The sequence below is a fragment of the Bidens hawaiensis genome, unplaced genomic scaffold (genome assembly GCF_021521415.1).
Source record: "Bidens hawaiensis isolate Kalapana, Puna unplaced genomic scaffold, B.hawaiensis_p1.1 tig00075636_1, whole genome shotgun sequence".
Taxonomy (NCBI): domain Eukaryota; kingdom Viridiplantae; phylum Streptophyta; class Magnoliopsida; order Asterales; family Asteraceae; genus Bidens; species Bidens hawaiensis.
In genome coordinates this window covers 1-17,592 of record NW_027503101.1, presented here as the reverse complement: position 1 = coordinate 17,592, position 17,592 = coordinate 1, and the positions used below count along the sequence as shown (strand labels likewise).

Sequence of the window (17,592 nt, the reverse complement as noted above, 5' to 3'; positions counted from 1 at the left end):
AATAATGTGGAAATAGTACGTGGATTGCTTGTCTTGAATTGAACCATAACCGTATAACGTGTAGAGAAAGATGATTGTGATTACAGTCAGATAAAGATAGAAAATCATCATGAAAATACAACAAAGTATTCTTCCTTTTCAACTTTAAAACCTTTTCATTTATCATCACATATTACAATGGAGAATTATTGATCTAAGAAAATGGATCCTAGATCTATAAGCATCTAAAACTGAAAGAATTCATGATAATGTCCTATACAAACTCATGACGACTTTTAGGGTTTCACAAGATACACTCCATGGTTAAAAATATTATTTGTAGAATTCAAATTTAAACCTTAATCCTTATTATTCGGAACTAATAATCTGAAAAATAAATCTCTAGCCTAATTATTCAAAATTGAATAGCTATTTTCCTTAAAATTTATCTTCTTATTTCAATAATAATATAACTACTACTTTAAGTCTTAATAATCATGGTATGAAATACGCGTTAAATCTCACAAACATAGTCGTCATCATTCTTCTCATTATCTACCTCGTCAGAGTTAATTGTTTAATGACAAATGATCGCCCGTTCTCTCTTCATCCATGAAAGTGCTTGATTAGTGATAACTTAAGCAATAGCAACTCTGATTAGTTCTAACTTATCTTAGCAGTGGTAAGGTCTTCCTTAAATCTTCAACAACGACTTACCTGAGCAGCGACAAGTTCCCATCCATGAACCCGTTACAACTCAAAGCGTCTCAACTAGTAACATAAGTGATCTTAAGTTCACACTACCACTCCTGCTTGGTAACCCCATAAAAAATTTTCAATAGTAGTAACCATAACATCATAACTAAGGTAAATTGTTTCCAAAATATAGCCAACGAGTTGCTGTGGTGTAGTGGTTATCACGCTTGCTTTACACGCAAAAGGTCTCCGGTTCGATCCCGGGCAGCAACATTTGCATTTAATTCTTTTTCTTTTTCTTTTTTTAATTTCTTTTCCGGTGACGTATCAGTCTCTACGCCGCCGATATGAATATCTGAACCACCTTACAACTCTTCAATGGCGATTTGGCGTTTATTCTCCACCATTATCAACACAATCAAAAACCCAAACCCTAATCCCAATTGTTTCAATTTCACGATCCGTACATACTCCACTTCATTCCTAATCACCAAAACTCCCAAATCCCACAGAAAAAAACGCAAGAAACCCGACTCACCACGAACCAAACACGTCCAACACGAATCCGAACGAATCCAACACTTCGAAAGCATCCTCAAACGCGATGCCCACTTCAGATTCTTCCTCAAAACCAAAGATTACCTCTCCAAACAGCCCCAACAAGTCCTCCGCCTCGATGAAGCCGGTAAACTATACCGGGAGCTCGGGTTTCCCCGCGGGCGGAAACCGCTTAAGTTTCTCCAACGCCACCCGCTCGTGTTCGAGACGTACTGTCACGCGAACGATAAGATATGGTTCGGGTTTACGGATTTGATGGAAGAGTATTTGGAGGAGGAGAAGAGGGTTTTAAATGAAATGGAGGGACATAGGATAGAGGTGGTTAGGAAGTTGTTGATGATGTCGGCGAATAAACGGATTCCGTTGAGTAAGATTTATCATTGTCGAGCGTTGTTTGGGATACCGGAGGATTTTAGAGACCGGGTTAGGGAGTATCCGGAGTATTTCAACACGGTTGTTGAAGCGGACGGGAAGCGGATTTTGGAGCTCGTGAAGTGGAACGAGAATCTGGCGGTGAGTGCGTTGGAGCGGGAGTTTGTTGTTGATGAGGACCGAGCGAAGAGAGCTTTTCAGTTTAAGGTGAAGCATGGGAAGTTGTTGGATTTGGGTGAGCAAAATGAGAGGAAGTTGAATTTGTTGAACACGCTTCCGCTTGTGTCGCCTTACTCGGATGGGGCGAAGTTGGATCTTTGGACATTGGAGGCGGAGAAGTATAGGGTTGGTGTGATTCATGAGTTTTTGAACTTGACATTGGAGAAACGGGCTTCGATTCATCATATTGTGGAGTTTAAGGAGGAGTTGAGTCTTACGAAGCATACCTACGCGATGTTGTTGAAGCAGCCGAGGAGTTTTTATTTGGCGGGGACGGAGATGAATTGGGCTGTGTTTTTGAAGGATGCTTATGGGGAAGATGGTGTCTTGATGAATAAAGATCCTCAGGTTGTTTTTAATGAGAAGTTGTGTGAATTTGCAGATAAACAGAAACTGGAAATCGAGTAACTTGATATCGGTTGTGTACAAGGTAATATTATTTCTAATCTATATGGTTTCATTCTTGTTTGTTTAGCTTAGATGATCACTGTTTTGTTTCAACATATTAGTCTGCAATTGCCTTTTGCAGTAGTTTACAAGAATATTTGAATGTCTTTAGTAAAGACCCAATAAGTTGTCATAGGGGTGTTAATAGTCTAGTTTGACTGGTTTTGACTCTAAGTTTTGGCCGAACCGCTCGCTACGCGTTTGGAAAACAGAAAACTAAACTGATCGGGTTTTTTGGTCGGTGAGACTAGCCAAAATGGGCAACAAGCTGCGCCGTTAGCCCTTTATGTGCCAATCATGCTCTACATAAGATGTTAGCTGGTCACCTGGACTTGTTCACTAATTACTTGGCATTGCTATCTGTTACATGAAGAAAATATGTTCTGTTTTCTATCAAGCTACTCATTGAAGTTAAGAATCCAATCGCTGTATTTTAGAGTCCTAATAGTGTATGCTGCCCTAACATGTTTTATGGTATTCTGCCTATAGCTTTTCCCGTTAAACAGTCCCTCCATACTCGTTATAAAACCCGTATGCACCTTTGTGTAAAGCGGGGGCAAAGTTTCTGATCTTAAAACTAAAGTAGGTTTTTTGTATCCACTATCAGTGTTAAAATTTAATGGCATGGATTTTAAGCATGCTAATTTTCTGTATGTGGCATGCTTTTGTTAATGTTTGCAGGTAGTTTTTCACCAAGCCGCACTCAGTAGGGGTGATGGGAAGGTGTATCAGCAGCAGATGGCGAACATAAACATAAGAGAGGAGCAAGAAACGAACTGAGGTGCAACTTTTTTTTAAACGTAAAGGCCATCGAATTTATATGATGTTTTTATTTTTTAATTTCTAATAACGATGATTCTTTTTCCAATTATTGTTTTGTATTTCTATTATATGCTGAACCTTACCCGATCCAAACCGACCCGGAAAATTTATGTCTGGTTCTATGGAATTGGTGTATCTCAAAACAGTGGCAACTCTCGAAAAAAAATCTTGGATCCACCACTGGCTTTACTGTTTACCTTTTTATAATTTCGATTAAGAAAATTTGTTTTACTAATTAATCAGTAAACCTGATTATGTTTTTTTTTTCATATATTATATATTACTACATGAGTTATTGGCTTAAATATTAACATAGTTTATAAACTCTCCTTTTCTGGATTTGTCAATGTTTTAAAAAAAAAAACCCTTTCTGGCCCAAAGCAAAAAAGACAGTTTTTTAAGGGAACCCTTTCTAACCTAAACTCGTTCTGACCTGTCACCCTGCCTGTTTTACTGTTCTTACCCTTTTGTTCTTTGATGGCAAATGTCTAACTCGGGGTCTGTTTATCCGTCTTGTTTATATTTAAACTGAACAAGAGTTCAACATTTTAACTTAATATTAACAAGACATGTGTGTCTTGTCTCCATGTATGCTTATTGGGTCAGTTTGGCGATCAATTAAATGATCCAGCCAACACTTTGGAACTTGAACTGGTCTGTGCAAACCAAACTGATACAAACGAACATTCGAACATATTTTATTTATTAAGTTTTCATTTATAGATTATGTGTGTTTATATGTATTATATTCACTAGCTTTAGAACCCGTGTCTTACACGGGATTAGTTAGTATGTAAATTAATCCTCTGAATAATTTGATACAAATAAAAAAAAAGGTAAAACATAATAACATAATTATGTAAAAGAAATGCATTACAAACATACTCCTGTCGTCATTAAATATTAACAATTTTAACCAAGTATGCTGGTTACTCAGTGATACTTCTATTTATGCTATGTGTATAAAGAAGTTTTATAAATGCAATATATATGGACTTCCACATCCTTTTAACTCGATCTGATTCATCATGGCCCGATCACACCTCTAACCGTTAGCACATAGTCACGAAATCAGTTTCTTTCAATTTTCATGAACCCATAACCTAAATGTACTCAACGGCCAGGAACAATCACAGATCTCAGTTTCCTGTAAAAGAGGTTGAATTCAGTCTCTTTTGAATCCGTGTTGCCATGCATCGTATGACTGATCACCCGGTTGGTCAAAATCGTCAAAATAACCGTTCTTGAAAGCCCGATACTCCGTGTGGTTGTATAATCAGTGCCTTACCCCAGGTCTTTTAAAACTCCTCATGTTGGAACATCGGGCTTATGTTCGGCCACATTCATGCCTACAAAATCTTCAAGAACCGAGCCCACGTCCACTTAGCATTTTCTTGTCTTTGCATATGTAACTGGTGCGACCCAATGTACTTGTGTTCAACATACACAACTACACAAGTGGGTTATTTTTGCCCGTTTGCTTGTGAACGAGCTTTTGGGTTATTTGAATTATAATCATTGTATGAACTAATGACGCTCTTTTTTGTAATCATGACATCATAATTAACCTAATAAGTATTTATAAAATATCAATAATAGATAAAAAAAATGATGATGAATAAGTCAACCCAAACCGATCCAATTCGTTTTAGGGGTGCATAAAACCGAATTGTCCAAATTAATTGGCCAATCCGAACCTGGTCAAAAACCGATGGGTCAATTTGACTTTTTTTTAACCAATATGAGCAGGCTAGTTATGGTTATTCCTATTTCTATAGCCGACAAAATCAAACTGTCCCACTATTTTGCAAACCACAGTTAACCAGCATATATGATAACAAATTAGCAACTATAACAATGTGCAAATGTGCAATTTATGTACCAAGGTGAAGAGACATAGATTCAGCCCGTGCCGGGTTGAATGAATGCTCTTCGTTCTTCAAGATGAACAAACCCACACATTGATCTTCTCCGGTTTGCTCGAGATCTGTCATGAAAGAGTGGGGGTGGGGAGGTGATTGCCAAGAGTTTCCTCTTATTCACAGACACAAAAAGTATAGTGAAGGCCAGGAGTCCTTTAAAATGAAAGGTGAATACCTTTTATATAGAGAACTTAATAGCTACCATCATGAAACCCTAATCTTAGTGGGACAAGCTCGGTTAGGGGTTACCTCCACAAACCTACCAGCCAATTGGACCTTGGTTAGTAAACAATAATCTATATCTATACTATTTAATAAATAAAGCTCTTGTGCCACGTGTCCTCTAATTAGCCTCCTCTTCCTCTCAAAATCCCGCCTCCCACCCTACTCCTTTCATAACCCTAATCTTCAACCACAATCATTCCCAAACCTCTCATGTGCCAATCTATATCTTCTCTTCAGAAAATCATTCATAATGTTTCAGATCCCTCAAACCTTATCCTCAAAATCCAAAATCACGGGCGATCAAAACTTCCAATTTCGTCTCCATCGGCGTCAAACTACAGCTTCCTTGTCATCGATGACTTTTCAGACGAAATCAAACCCTAATTGATTTGTATATCTGAACCCTCTCAACGCCACCCCTCATCAAAACTTAGGGTGGAGTCACCAACTATGACATTTGAGCCAAAACAAGGTACACCTCAGTACATATTTACCGATTAAGCAAATAAACGCCTTTTGCGTAACAAACGAACGATTAACCAAACGGGTCGGGTTATGACCCAGATATCTCGGGGGGCCATCTATAAGTGATATACGTTTAATACAAGCTAAAACATTAGAAATATGGACTTAGTTTGATAGCAAACAAGTTAAACGAAAATATGCTCGTTTAACTACCCGCTATAGATTTAAACGTAAAAGATAGTTACAAACCAAGCATTGTATCATCCGTTAAGCCGAAAAAGACTTACCAAACACTTATTTGAAATGTTTTAAGCGATCCGTGAAAATATTTTTGATTTTTACAAACATATAGTGTGTTTTTATAATTTTACACAAAACTAGCCGAAAAACACTCGTTTTCGCGCTGTTTAACGCACCCGATAAGTTTTTCGCGCCAAAAACCGAACCCGAACTAAATTTGGACCGGGCTTTTCGTATTTGGGCCTGAGAAACCAGATCATTGGGCCAAAACAGCCCATCATAGGACCATAAGGAATCCCGATTGGACAGCTACACCCCACCCCCCATTCTTTTATAAAACTTGTTTTGGAAGCTTGTTTATTCATTTTGGTTTATAAAAACTGAGGTCCAAGCAGCTGCAAGCTGATTTTCCAGAAAACCTTCAAACCCTAAGGTAAGGAGCTTAAATAAGTAGCTTTTGTACTTGTTTAAACTTGTTTAATACCATAAAAACATGTCTTGGTTACTAAAAATCATTCCTAACCGTGTAAAAATCCTAAAAATGGTCCATAAACATGTTTTGATCAAACACAAGGTAAGGAACCTGTTTTGATAGTTTTTTTTTGCCATAAACACAGATTAAAGGGTTGAAACGGTGTTTTTACGGTTCAAAAGTTCATTTTTGTGCACTAGCCGAAATCCTAAGTTAAGGGCTGTTATGTTGATGAAAAATTTCTTGGTTTGTGATATAGGACTTATACCTAGCTTTCTTAGAAGCACAAGAACCTGAAAACTTGATTAAAAAGTCGGAAACGAGCCAAACCCGCTAAGGTAATGCCGAAACACTCGCTTACGGGCTATTTAGGTTAAGGTTGTGATGTGCATATTATTAGGACTTGAAATTTTTCAGGGACATCAGGGACCATGTCAATGAGTCCCTGTTCAAATTTGGTAATTTTTCTACCATCCGAGAATATTTGGCAAATTTATTACCGAATTGGGACGTTTATTTGGGAAAAATAGCTAAAATACTTCAAAAATTATGAAACTTTTCTGGGAACTCAGATTTGATGTATTTTGATCACATATGAATTTTGGGATCATTTGGAGAAGTTTAAAGGTGTTTTGTTTATATGCGTTCGTTTGAATTTTTATAGCCGAATTTGGGCCGAAAAGAATATCGCACGAACTTTTTACATTCTGGAATTGATACAGGTTGATTTAGGACATGATTTGAGCATTCAGGAATTTTTGTGGAATTTTTGGAAATTTTTTGAGGTAAACGGACGATTTTCAGGCGAAATATAGCTGATAAAATGAATTTTTATAAATTAATAAATCAGTAAATAAATTCCAGAAATATTTTTATAAAAATCTACATATTTTTAAGTGGTTAAATTTTCATAATTTAATGATTAACGGTTAATTAGTTATGCTAATTTGAATATTAAACAAATTCAATTTTTATAAAAACCGGCAAGTTTGCGACTAACGAACCTGCGGGAATATCAAAACACCAAGAGTGATCAAAAATCATATTTTTGGACTAATTAAATGAAAATGAACTTTTCTATGAGAAACCTGGACAATCCGGGTGGATTGTGTGCGTTTCTTCTCAAATCAAACTGAATAAACGGAAACGGGCCCCGTGGCTAATCCGGGACCCCAGTATGTGATCCTTCTTAATAACTTAATTATTTTATTAACCAATACATTTACCCAAGCTTATTTTTCCATAACTGTTTTCTGAACGCGTAAATGAACAACTTGGCTCAGCTGGGAAAACGGGAATCTGAGCCAAGTTCGGTTTTAAGTATTAGACATTGAACAACATCACAACCTAAGCCTATTGCCACTTTCTGGGCGTTCCAGCTACACCCAGTTTAGTATTGAGATTATAATAATATTAAAATATTAATATTATTATAATATTGATCATAGGAACTACTGATAGCGGACCGAACAAACCACGAGTTGATACAGTACTGATTATCTAACAAACCGTGAGTTTCATGACCCCACTTCTAAACTGTTTTACGAACTTTTGGGGTGAAAAGCATGTTTGTTTATATCTATATACTTATCTGAAACATGTGATGATGTGAATTATCTAAGTGCTAACACATGAAAGTCCCCACTAACACAGTGATTAACTTCGAGCCGGTGGCTTGTGAATAGTACTATTGGTTTGACAAACCCAGGCGGGGTCAGCACGGTTGCTGAGACATTATCCCGTTTGCACATGTCCATATTTTTACCAACCAGCTATGTAGTGTTAGACATAGCTACCGGGGCATGTTGTGGGCGGAAAGGGGCCACAGTGGTTGATTGAGCGTGAGAATGGAGGCACGTAGCACGAACAGTCCAGCCTTAACTGTAGCCTAGCATAATTACATCACATACATCATTTACATACATACATACTTATTTCATGATTACAAGTGTTGACTTGTGAATACTCATTACTGCTTTCTTGAAACTCGTGAAACTCACCAACTCTAGTAGTTGACCCGTTTTAAACTGTTTTTCAGGTGTACCTAAATTGGAATGATTTGGTGATCTGTTACTTGCCTGAGGTGTGTGGTTGATGCTATGTGAATAGAAGCAAGGGCGATAGTAGTAAGAATGTATAGTTAACGAACTAGTTTTGTTTGTATCGCCTAGACTGTAAAACAATGATAGAACGAAGAAATGTAATATTGTAAATTAGTTTGTAATGTTTCTTTATAAACAATGTGTTGATACCAGAGGTGTCTGTTACATTCCCGTTTTACGCTTCCGCATTGTGCTAGTCAGGGTGTGACACCAACAATTAATTTCTCTCACCCGGTACCTCTCTTTCTGTTAATTTTTTGTCTTTTGAAATTTTATTAAATTCAACTACTTTGTGAATTAGGGATTCGGTTTTATATGTTTCTGTTAAATGCTATCTGCAGTTACAAATATGATGCATTTTAACTCTAAAACTGATGCGAATTATTGTTTTTTAGATAAACAGTTTTTGTACAAAGGATACAAGGTACTCGACCATCTTGATTAGTGTGATTGCGTGGTACATTATTGTTCACAAGCATGCATTTCTTCTTTTTATTACAATAGTGCTTTGAATCTTAACAGCATTTTGTGATTACATAATACTTTGATTACAACAATATGGTTTACATAACAATAACAATAAAGTTTTTGCTACCTTTTCATACTTTTGTCTTTCATAAAAGTTTTCTTATGAAAGCCTCTTGTAAGCATTGATTATTAAAAACTTATAATATTTAATTTGATTTCTATCATTTCATTTTTATTTGAGTATATATTAGAAATCTACCAATTTATTTTGATTGTTTTAGTATACTTCATACAATAAACGAATTTGTGTTTATTGCATAGAGGATAGGAGTGTTTCTAATGCTTACGATCTGTAACGATTGTTTATATATTCACCGATTAATGATATTCTTATATCTAAGAAGAGGTATGTTATTATTCAACTACAAGTCTAAAATGATGAATTATTATATAACATTTCATTTATGAATGCCTTACTTATACTTTTTTTGGAATTAATAAAAGTTACTTAATCAACATAAGCGTTAATATTTATTCACACCAGATTTCTTGAGAAAAGTATTGGTGAAGCGGCATCCTCTCATCGGTCCGTTGGTATATCTATGGTCTCGTCACTTGAAGAAGAATTTCTTAATGAAATTGATTTCGTCAACATTCGTGAAATTAATGAAATAAGAAAGGTATGTTTTGTTATTTTGAATTAATGTTTTTATATTCAACTAAACACAATTATTAACATACCATTAATGATATAGGTGAAATCCATTATTGTTGCAGGTAAGATCAAAGCTGTATGCATTAAAGAATCATGATATTATCTTGGATATGATTTATGTAAAAACAGAGTATAAACTAATTTAGTCACAATTCAAAAGATAGAAGATCTAGGTGGTTTTGATGTCAATAAGGAGTACACTGTGCCAATGACAAATGCACTCAAACTATAGTATCATATGCTATTCCTAAGTTTTAAATATTTTCCTACTTATCTACAATGCAACTTTTCATATTCATTCCCTAGGTGGCATACATCATTTCACAAGATTGGTATGCTTTATTATTCTTTAAAGTTATTACAAGTATTATTTTTTAGATACAAGATCCCCATAAGAGTCTAAGATTGCACGGGGACTGTGACTCTTGCTATCCTTGAACGAGAGGTTTACGAGCTTTTAGGACAAACTGTTATACAAGTCTTTGATAAACAAGAAAAGGTATACTGATTGTCTTTTTCAACCGTTTATAATAATTTTACTATACTTTATAATGTTTTTAGTAAATATAGTTAATGTTTTCCACAATTGCCTGAATTTGCAAAGCTTCCTGCTCATTTCAATGTCCTAATAGAAAGAAAGTTCGTCTTTAGGATCGAGATCAAGAACAATAATATTGATAAAAATGTTGATTTTTTTCAATTTCTAAAATGATTGAAGATCCAAAACTATTGCTGAACTTTAAAAAACTTTCATATTACTCAGGTATCTTTTATTACAAACATCATTATAATATTTCTTCATTTATATAATAAACTGGCTGTATGTGTCATGTGTGCAAGTAAAACATACTACCTTTTATGCCAAATGCAAGATGACAATGCCAAATGCAAGATGACAAATCTGATTCTGATAATCTAACTAATTTAGAATTGTCACCACAAACTGATGTTACTTTGAAGGTTATCAATTTTTTAAAATATTTGTTTTCTTTACTTTTTTATGTAGGATTCTATTTTCTTTTATGCTAATAATGGAACCCAACTTTCCAATTATGATGATAGTATGGGCAAGACCGCAAGACTACCGGTGCTGATTTGAAGCGAAGAGGTATATGGCATTGATGACTCATTTTCTCTATCGTCAAGTGAACCAAAGAAGATTGACGCAATGGGTGTGTCCGATTCCACTTGACATAGCAGACTGATGATTCCAAAAACTGAGAGGTAGATGCAGGTTTTTTTTTATCGTTACAAACAAATTCCTTTTTGTTATCCATTTTTCAGTGTTCACTCATTTTATGTTTCTTTACGATACGTTTCTTGGGTTTTTGTTGATGTTTTCCTTTTATCGGACGTCTGATTTTAAGGAGGCTACTTTTTATTTGATGAAACGATGTCTCATTTAGAAATTTATCTTCTTTAAAATCTTTAAGTTATTTAAACACTTGATGTTGTGTGATCATGAAATATTTGTTTGAAATAGGTAGGTACCAACAAACGTTATGGTTCTCAAAGAAACTATTAAACATATGATTTATGTTCATAAATATAGTTGAAAAATTCTTAACATTTTGTTAATATCATAATAGAACCAACATATGCGCTTACTATATTGAAAATACTCTTAGACCCTTTTATATTTAATGTTAAACTTATGACTTATGGTATTGTGTTTTCATGCTATATAATATGAAATAATATCATAGCACCAACATTATGCACTTACTATATAGACAAAATGACAAAAGACGTCTTTTATGTTTGACCTGATTTTCATTAGACATCCTTTAATGAAAGAAATAGCAAAAGATATACTTCATGTTTCAAATTTGTTTCACGTTACGTCCTTTGTCACTAACCCAGTTAAATTTTTTTGTTAAATCTGGTCATGTGCCTTGCACATGAGTGTATTTTTGTAAATTCCAACATTTATTTAATAATTAAAACTAAAAAATAAATATATTTAAAAAAATTTTAATCTCTCTCTCTCCCCCTCTCTCTCTCTCTCCACCCCCCCCCCCCCAATTAATACACACCTTTTTCCCCTTCATGCATAACTCAATCGCGTCAACAATCCGAGTATCGATACTTTTCAATTCGTCAACAAATTCGCTTGCGGACGCCACCATTACCAACCCGTGATACGCCTCAACACGAAAAGGATCTTCCTTTATAATTCCCTCAAACCCTAGCTTCGCAGACTCGTGATCGCCTGCGTACGAGTTTAAATGATATTTAAGTAACTTCCACTCGCCGTCTTCCGGTTCGACATCGATTAACTGGTTTAGTAAACCAATTGCTTCCTGGACTTTATTTTGATTTCCATTAGGAAGGATGGTTTGACGGTGAGACGTGAGAGGAAGACGGCGGCGACGGTGACACCGGTATTGAAGGTGGTTTTGAGGAAGGTTAATGGTCTAGAGTTTGCTAATTTTGGTGTCTGGTGGTGTTTGGAGGATTTGATTGGTGTTAAGGATGTAAATGATTGTGATTTGTTGAAGGTGATGGAGTTAGGGTTAGGGTTTGATGGACGGTGGTGGTTGACGGAGAGAGGTTGACGGTGGTGACAGCGTATAATGGCGGCGGTGATGATGAAGATGATGGTGATGGGGAGGGACGACAGTGATGTTGTATATATATTTTGTATTTTAATGAAAAATAGAAGGATCTTTATTATTTAAGACTTAATCTTAAATCTAATAACACAAATAGTCCTTAAAAGGTAAAATGATCACATTATCCTCGTGTGCAAGGCACATGACCAGATTTAATAAAAAAAAATTAACTGGGTTAGTGACAAAGGACGTAACGTGAAACAAATTTGAAACATGAAGTATGCCTTTTGCTATTTCTTTCGTTAAATGACGTCTAATGAAAATCAGGTCAAACATAAAGGAATTCTTTTGCCATTTTATCTACTATATATTAACATTTTATAAAATTAAATTTGTTAAACCCGTATAAAACACGGGTACATAACCTAGTAATATAATAAACACAACACGTGATATAATAAGTAACTAGGATTTATGGCCCTACCTCCACACAAGGTTAACAGAAAAGGAGAATAACTAACAGATCCTCACCAAGACTGTTCCAATATATGAAATCATGTACGCTATTAAACATCTACCACTATTGTTGGTGAGATGGATGGTCACTGTTACCATAAAACATGTAATGCCCCACAGCCCCACATTCCCCTTATGTTAAATGAGAAGTCTGATTGGATCATTTGACCATCAGACAGTTATCTTATTTGTATTTTTTCATGATCTATCGAGCTGAGCTAGTTTTATTCATGTTGAGGTTGCGGTTAGATATCTAGTTCGTTCAGTTTTTTGAGCTTTGCCGAGCTGGCTTGTTAAATTTCATAACATAAAAGGCCCGTTTGTACTCAAAACACGTTTTCTCTTATAAAAACGTATGGTCGACAAAATAGTGATTATAGGTCAACACAAAACGAACCAGCTCGAGTTGACTGGTAAGACAAATAAACATGTTTCAACTCAAATCCATTTTGTGTGTTAAAAAACGAATAATTGACAGAATAGCGTTTATAGGTCCAACCCAAACCAACCCAGTTTGTTTTGACCAGTAACATAAAAGGGTTTTTTTCAACACAAACCCGTATTGACTTTTTTTAATTATGGATAATCTAACTACTATATTAAAGCAATAGATAGTTCCATATGGCATTTAATTAAGCTATTTACATAGGTTCCACCTCAACAATTTTCAAAATTATAATTTACATCTAATAAGCTATTTAATTTTCATACTATTATCATTTATATAATTACTAACAAAGTTACAAATATAACTTTAAATTTTGTATTAAATAAGATTTTTATAAATTTATGAATTATAAAATTTTATATATCATTATTTATATCTTATGAATCCATAAGGTATGCTATTATGTCTATTGTTAAATTTAAATTTTTTGTTGCATTTTTTTAACCACCCGTGTATTACACGGGCTATATCCTAGTTAACAATATAGCGTTTATAAAGTCAACACAAATTGACCAGCTTATGTTGACCAGTAACATCAAAGGGCTCCTTTCAACTCAAACCCATTATCTCTTATAAAATGAATAGTTGACAAAATAGTGTTTATAGGTCAGCCCAAAACAACCAACTCGTGTTGACCAACAATACAAGTAAACATCTATCAACTCAAACCGGTTTTTTTAGTTTCAAAAAGCGAATAACGTCAATTGACATGTGGAAATAAATGTTATCAGAGAGAAAAATGTTCAATCGCAAGTACTTCACATTTAGGGTTGTTTGAAAAGTTGAGCTTGCTAGAAATTGGCTCGATTTGTAAAGAGCCAAGGTAAGCTCAACTCGTTTAAATAAAAAAAAACCCAAGTTTAAATCCAGGATGGCTCAATCATTTTCGAGGACAAAAGCGAAATAAGAATCCAGGGAGCTGGTTTTTCATATTTCATTATTAAAAACCCAATTTTAAAAAAAATTAAGATGTGGTTATATAAAATAACTTTACATGTACTATTTTAAGAGCTAAATGCTTATGTGGTGACTTGAAACCCTTGTTTTCACCACTTGTGGGTTCTTGAAAACCAATTGAATTCTCCTTCTCACTCTTTGAGATGAAATGTAAACTACTTTTTTGGATGCAGGCCTTTCTTAAATGAACCACTTACCTCTTCAAGCCTCACAACTTCTTCATACCCAGTCTCTTAGTTTCTCCACCTAACTCAATTAATCAATCAATCATATTTAGGGAGAAGATCCCATCAATGGCATACGTATACGTCTTGGAAGGGTGACATGTTATCTCAAATTCTCAGAAAGAGGTTGTTTCTGGAAAGACCCTTTTCTCTTTCTCTACCTATAGTGAATTAAAAATAAAAGTTTTATAATAATTGATCACCTTTCAAAGCAATTAATAAAATCCAATGGTGGAAGCAATGTTATCTTTGTGTCTCTAGCTTAATCTTTTGTCCACTGCTAGTACTTTGTTTTCTCACCCCTAGCTGCTTTTGCATATCAAAGATATACATGAGTTAGCAATATGACTCCTCACTTGAAGAAACCGGTAATGGTAGTAGCCAAGAATCGCAGAGAGAGGTAGCTGCAAGGAAACACCGATAAGATCCTAGAATGAACAAATTAGTGCTATGCAGTGTGGTCATTTCCCTCATTCTCCATCAGCCATCAGAGTCCCATTAGCCTTTTCTCATCATTCAACCCCATCGTTCCATGTTATGCATTACTATCCATCATTCTACACAATTCCATTTATTTATATTTTTAAAAATTAAAAGTGATTTAAAGAAAGAGAGAGATTAGGCAATGACTGGCATGAGGATTGCATGTCATTCCTCTCACGTCACTAGTGATGGGGGAGGGGGAAGGGCATCATTGATGCCATCAATATCACTAGTGATGCCCTCTCAACCACACCACGTAGCATTAGAATATTTTTGAAGTTTGTATATGGCCCAATAAAAAAAAGAACGGTAGGTCCTTAGGTGAATTTTGAGAAGGATCAATCTCATTTAGCCATGCTATAAAAAGAAAAAATATCTTTTATCAGAAGAGGTAGATAATATAACCCTCTAGAATAGCACTTAGAATTCACGGTCTTAATGTATACCTAAAATATTGAGAAAAATATATGTTAGAACTTAGACGTCACGGCAATGGTCTTAATGGCATACCTAAAATTTTCAAGAGACGTGACAAAAGAAAACAATAAGTACCAACAATTAGAAATTTTTTGATAGTTGCTATAAGCCTAAAAAGTCCCTAAAAACACATGGGAGGTGGATATTTTTCTGCAGGACACATCTCACTGTATAAATCCAAAGACAAAGCAAACAGTCTCAAACGCCTTACTACTTCCATCAATGGCTACCCCTGACTCCTTGGACGGGCGTAAACAGCTTCACGTAGCGGTGTTCCCTTGGCTTGCTTTCGGCCATATCCTCCCGTTCCTTGAACTCTCCAAATTTATAGCCCGAAAAGGTCACAAAGTCTCTTTTCTTTCCGCCACTAGAAACATTCAGCGTCTCCCTTCTCATTTGTCACCGCTCATAAATCTTGTTAAACTCAAACTTCCGCACGTTCAAGAGCTGCCCGAGAATGCAGAGTCCACCATGGATGTCTGCACCGATGATGTTCATTTCCTCAAGAGAGCTTTTGATGGTCTTCAGCCAGAGGTCACTCGGTTTCTTGAGAAAGAGTCTCCAGACTGGATTATTTATGACTTTGCTCCCTATTGGTTGCCGTCTATCGCGGCTGGCCTTGGAATTTCACGTGCCTACTTCTCGAATTTCACCGCATGGTTTGTTGCTTTTTTGGGACCATCACCAGACGACTTGATAAATAGTTCCGATGGTCGAATAAAAGCTGAGGATTTCTTGACACCACCGCCGAAGTGGGTTCCCTTTCCCAGCAACTTATGCTACCGGAAGCATGAGGCTGATTCTATGGTGCGACATTATAACGCTGGTGATTCAGAGGTTTCAGATGCATATCGAATGGGGATGGTTTTGAAGGGATCCGAGTGTATGTTTATGAGATATTGCTATGAATTTGAACCCCAATGGCTAACCCTTTTAGAGAAGCTACATCAGCTACCCGTGGTTCCCGTGGGGTTAATGCCACCCGAAACACCCTCTAACGTTGTTGACGAGAAAGATGAGACAATCAAGAAGTGGCTCGATGATCAACCAAAAGGTCGAGTGGTGTACGTGGCACTAGGAAGTGAGTTTATGGTGACCAAAAGCCAGCTGATTGAGTTAGCTTTGGGTCTTGAGCTCTCCGGGTTGCCATTCTTTTGGGCTCTTAGAAAACCCGCGGGTTCTACTGACCCAGACTCTATTGAGTTGCCAGATGGGTTCTTGGAACGAACTCATGATCGTGGATGTGTGTGGACGAGTTGGGTGCCTCAGGTACAAATACTGAGCCATGAGTCGGTGGGTGGTTTCTTGACACACAGTGGTTGGAGTTCAATTGTGGAAGGGCTAAAGTTCGGCCACCCTCTAATAATGCTACCGATTTCGGGGGAGCAAGCCTTGAATTCTCGAGTGCCAGCTAACAAACAGGTGGGAATCGAGATACCAAGAAATGAGGAAGACGGCTTCTTCACCAAGGACTCGGTAGCCAGATCGCTGAGGTTAGTCATAGTTGACGACGAAGGGAAGATCTACAAGGGAAATGCGATGGAGTTGAGCCAAACATTCGGGGATGCTAAACTGCAAGAAAAGTATATAGACGATTTCGTAGACTATTTGGAAAAGAAGGGGCGTGTGGTGGCATGATCAAATGTTGTTTGGAATAACAACTACTTCCTCCGTCCCATTAAAAGTTTGGTATGTTGAATCAGTGTGTAGTTTGGTATGTTGAATCAGTGTGTTTGTAGACTCGTGTTATTTTTGTTAATTGTCAATAAATTTTCATCTTCATGTCATCTGTAATTAGATCTTTTATCATTCACATAATAGACAGCTGCTGGTGCTTGTTATAGAATAATACGTTTATATTTTTAACAAAGTTTGCTATTATAAATTTCATTTGTTAAAAGTTTGTATTATTTATGAAGTATTATAGAGCTAAAGCTATAAAATTATTAACAAAGTTACACAAAGAATTTTGTTAACATAAGAGAGATACAATTCCGTCATTTGATGAGAATAAATGGTGTTAATTATTTGAACTGATAAAATTCAAGTTTTGGATTTGGTTTTTGAATATTCAAATGGAGGTAGCACCCGAACTCGAATATTTGTTAGTTTTGGAACCGAAGCCATTCGCCCATTCGGATATCGAATTCAAATAATATGTTAATACTCTATATATGAGTTTTGGGCATGAGCAGCCTGGTGGTGTTCTTCGACTCAAGAATTCCAGATT

At 35.9% G+C, this 17,592-nt stretch overlaps 1 protein-coding gene, 1 non-coding gene and 1 pseudogene across 2 annotated transcripts; all 3 read left to right on the top strand.

Moving 5' to 3' along the window:
• Positions 1 to 875: 875 nt before the first annotated feature.
• On the top strand, positions 876 to 948 carry TRNAV-UAC (transfer RNA valine (anticodon UAC)). The gene has a single exon. It is a non-coding gene; the product is annotated as a tRNA-Val (tRNA).
• A 105-nt stretch (positions 949 to 1,053) lies between these two features.
• Positions 1,054 to 3,070, top strand: LOC143606579 (protein WHAT'S THIS FACTOR 1, chloroplastic-like). Its single transcript, XM_077082305.1, has 2 exons — positions 1,054 to 2,254; positions 2,953 to 3,070. The coding sequence occupies exon 1, from the start codon at positions 1,054 to 1,056 to the stop codon at positions 2,230 to 2,232; it is 1,179 nt and encodes a 392-aa protein (XP_076938420.1). The 3' UTR covers positions 2,233 to 2,254; positions 2,953 to 3,070.
• A 12,481-nt stretch (positions 3,071 to 15,551) lies between these two features.
• Positions 15,552 to 17,000, top strand: LOC143606578 (UDP-glycosyltransferase 91D2 pseudogene; annotated as a pseudogene).
• The last annotated feature ends 592 nt before the right edge of the window (positions 17,001 to 17,592 follow it).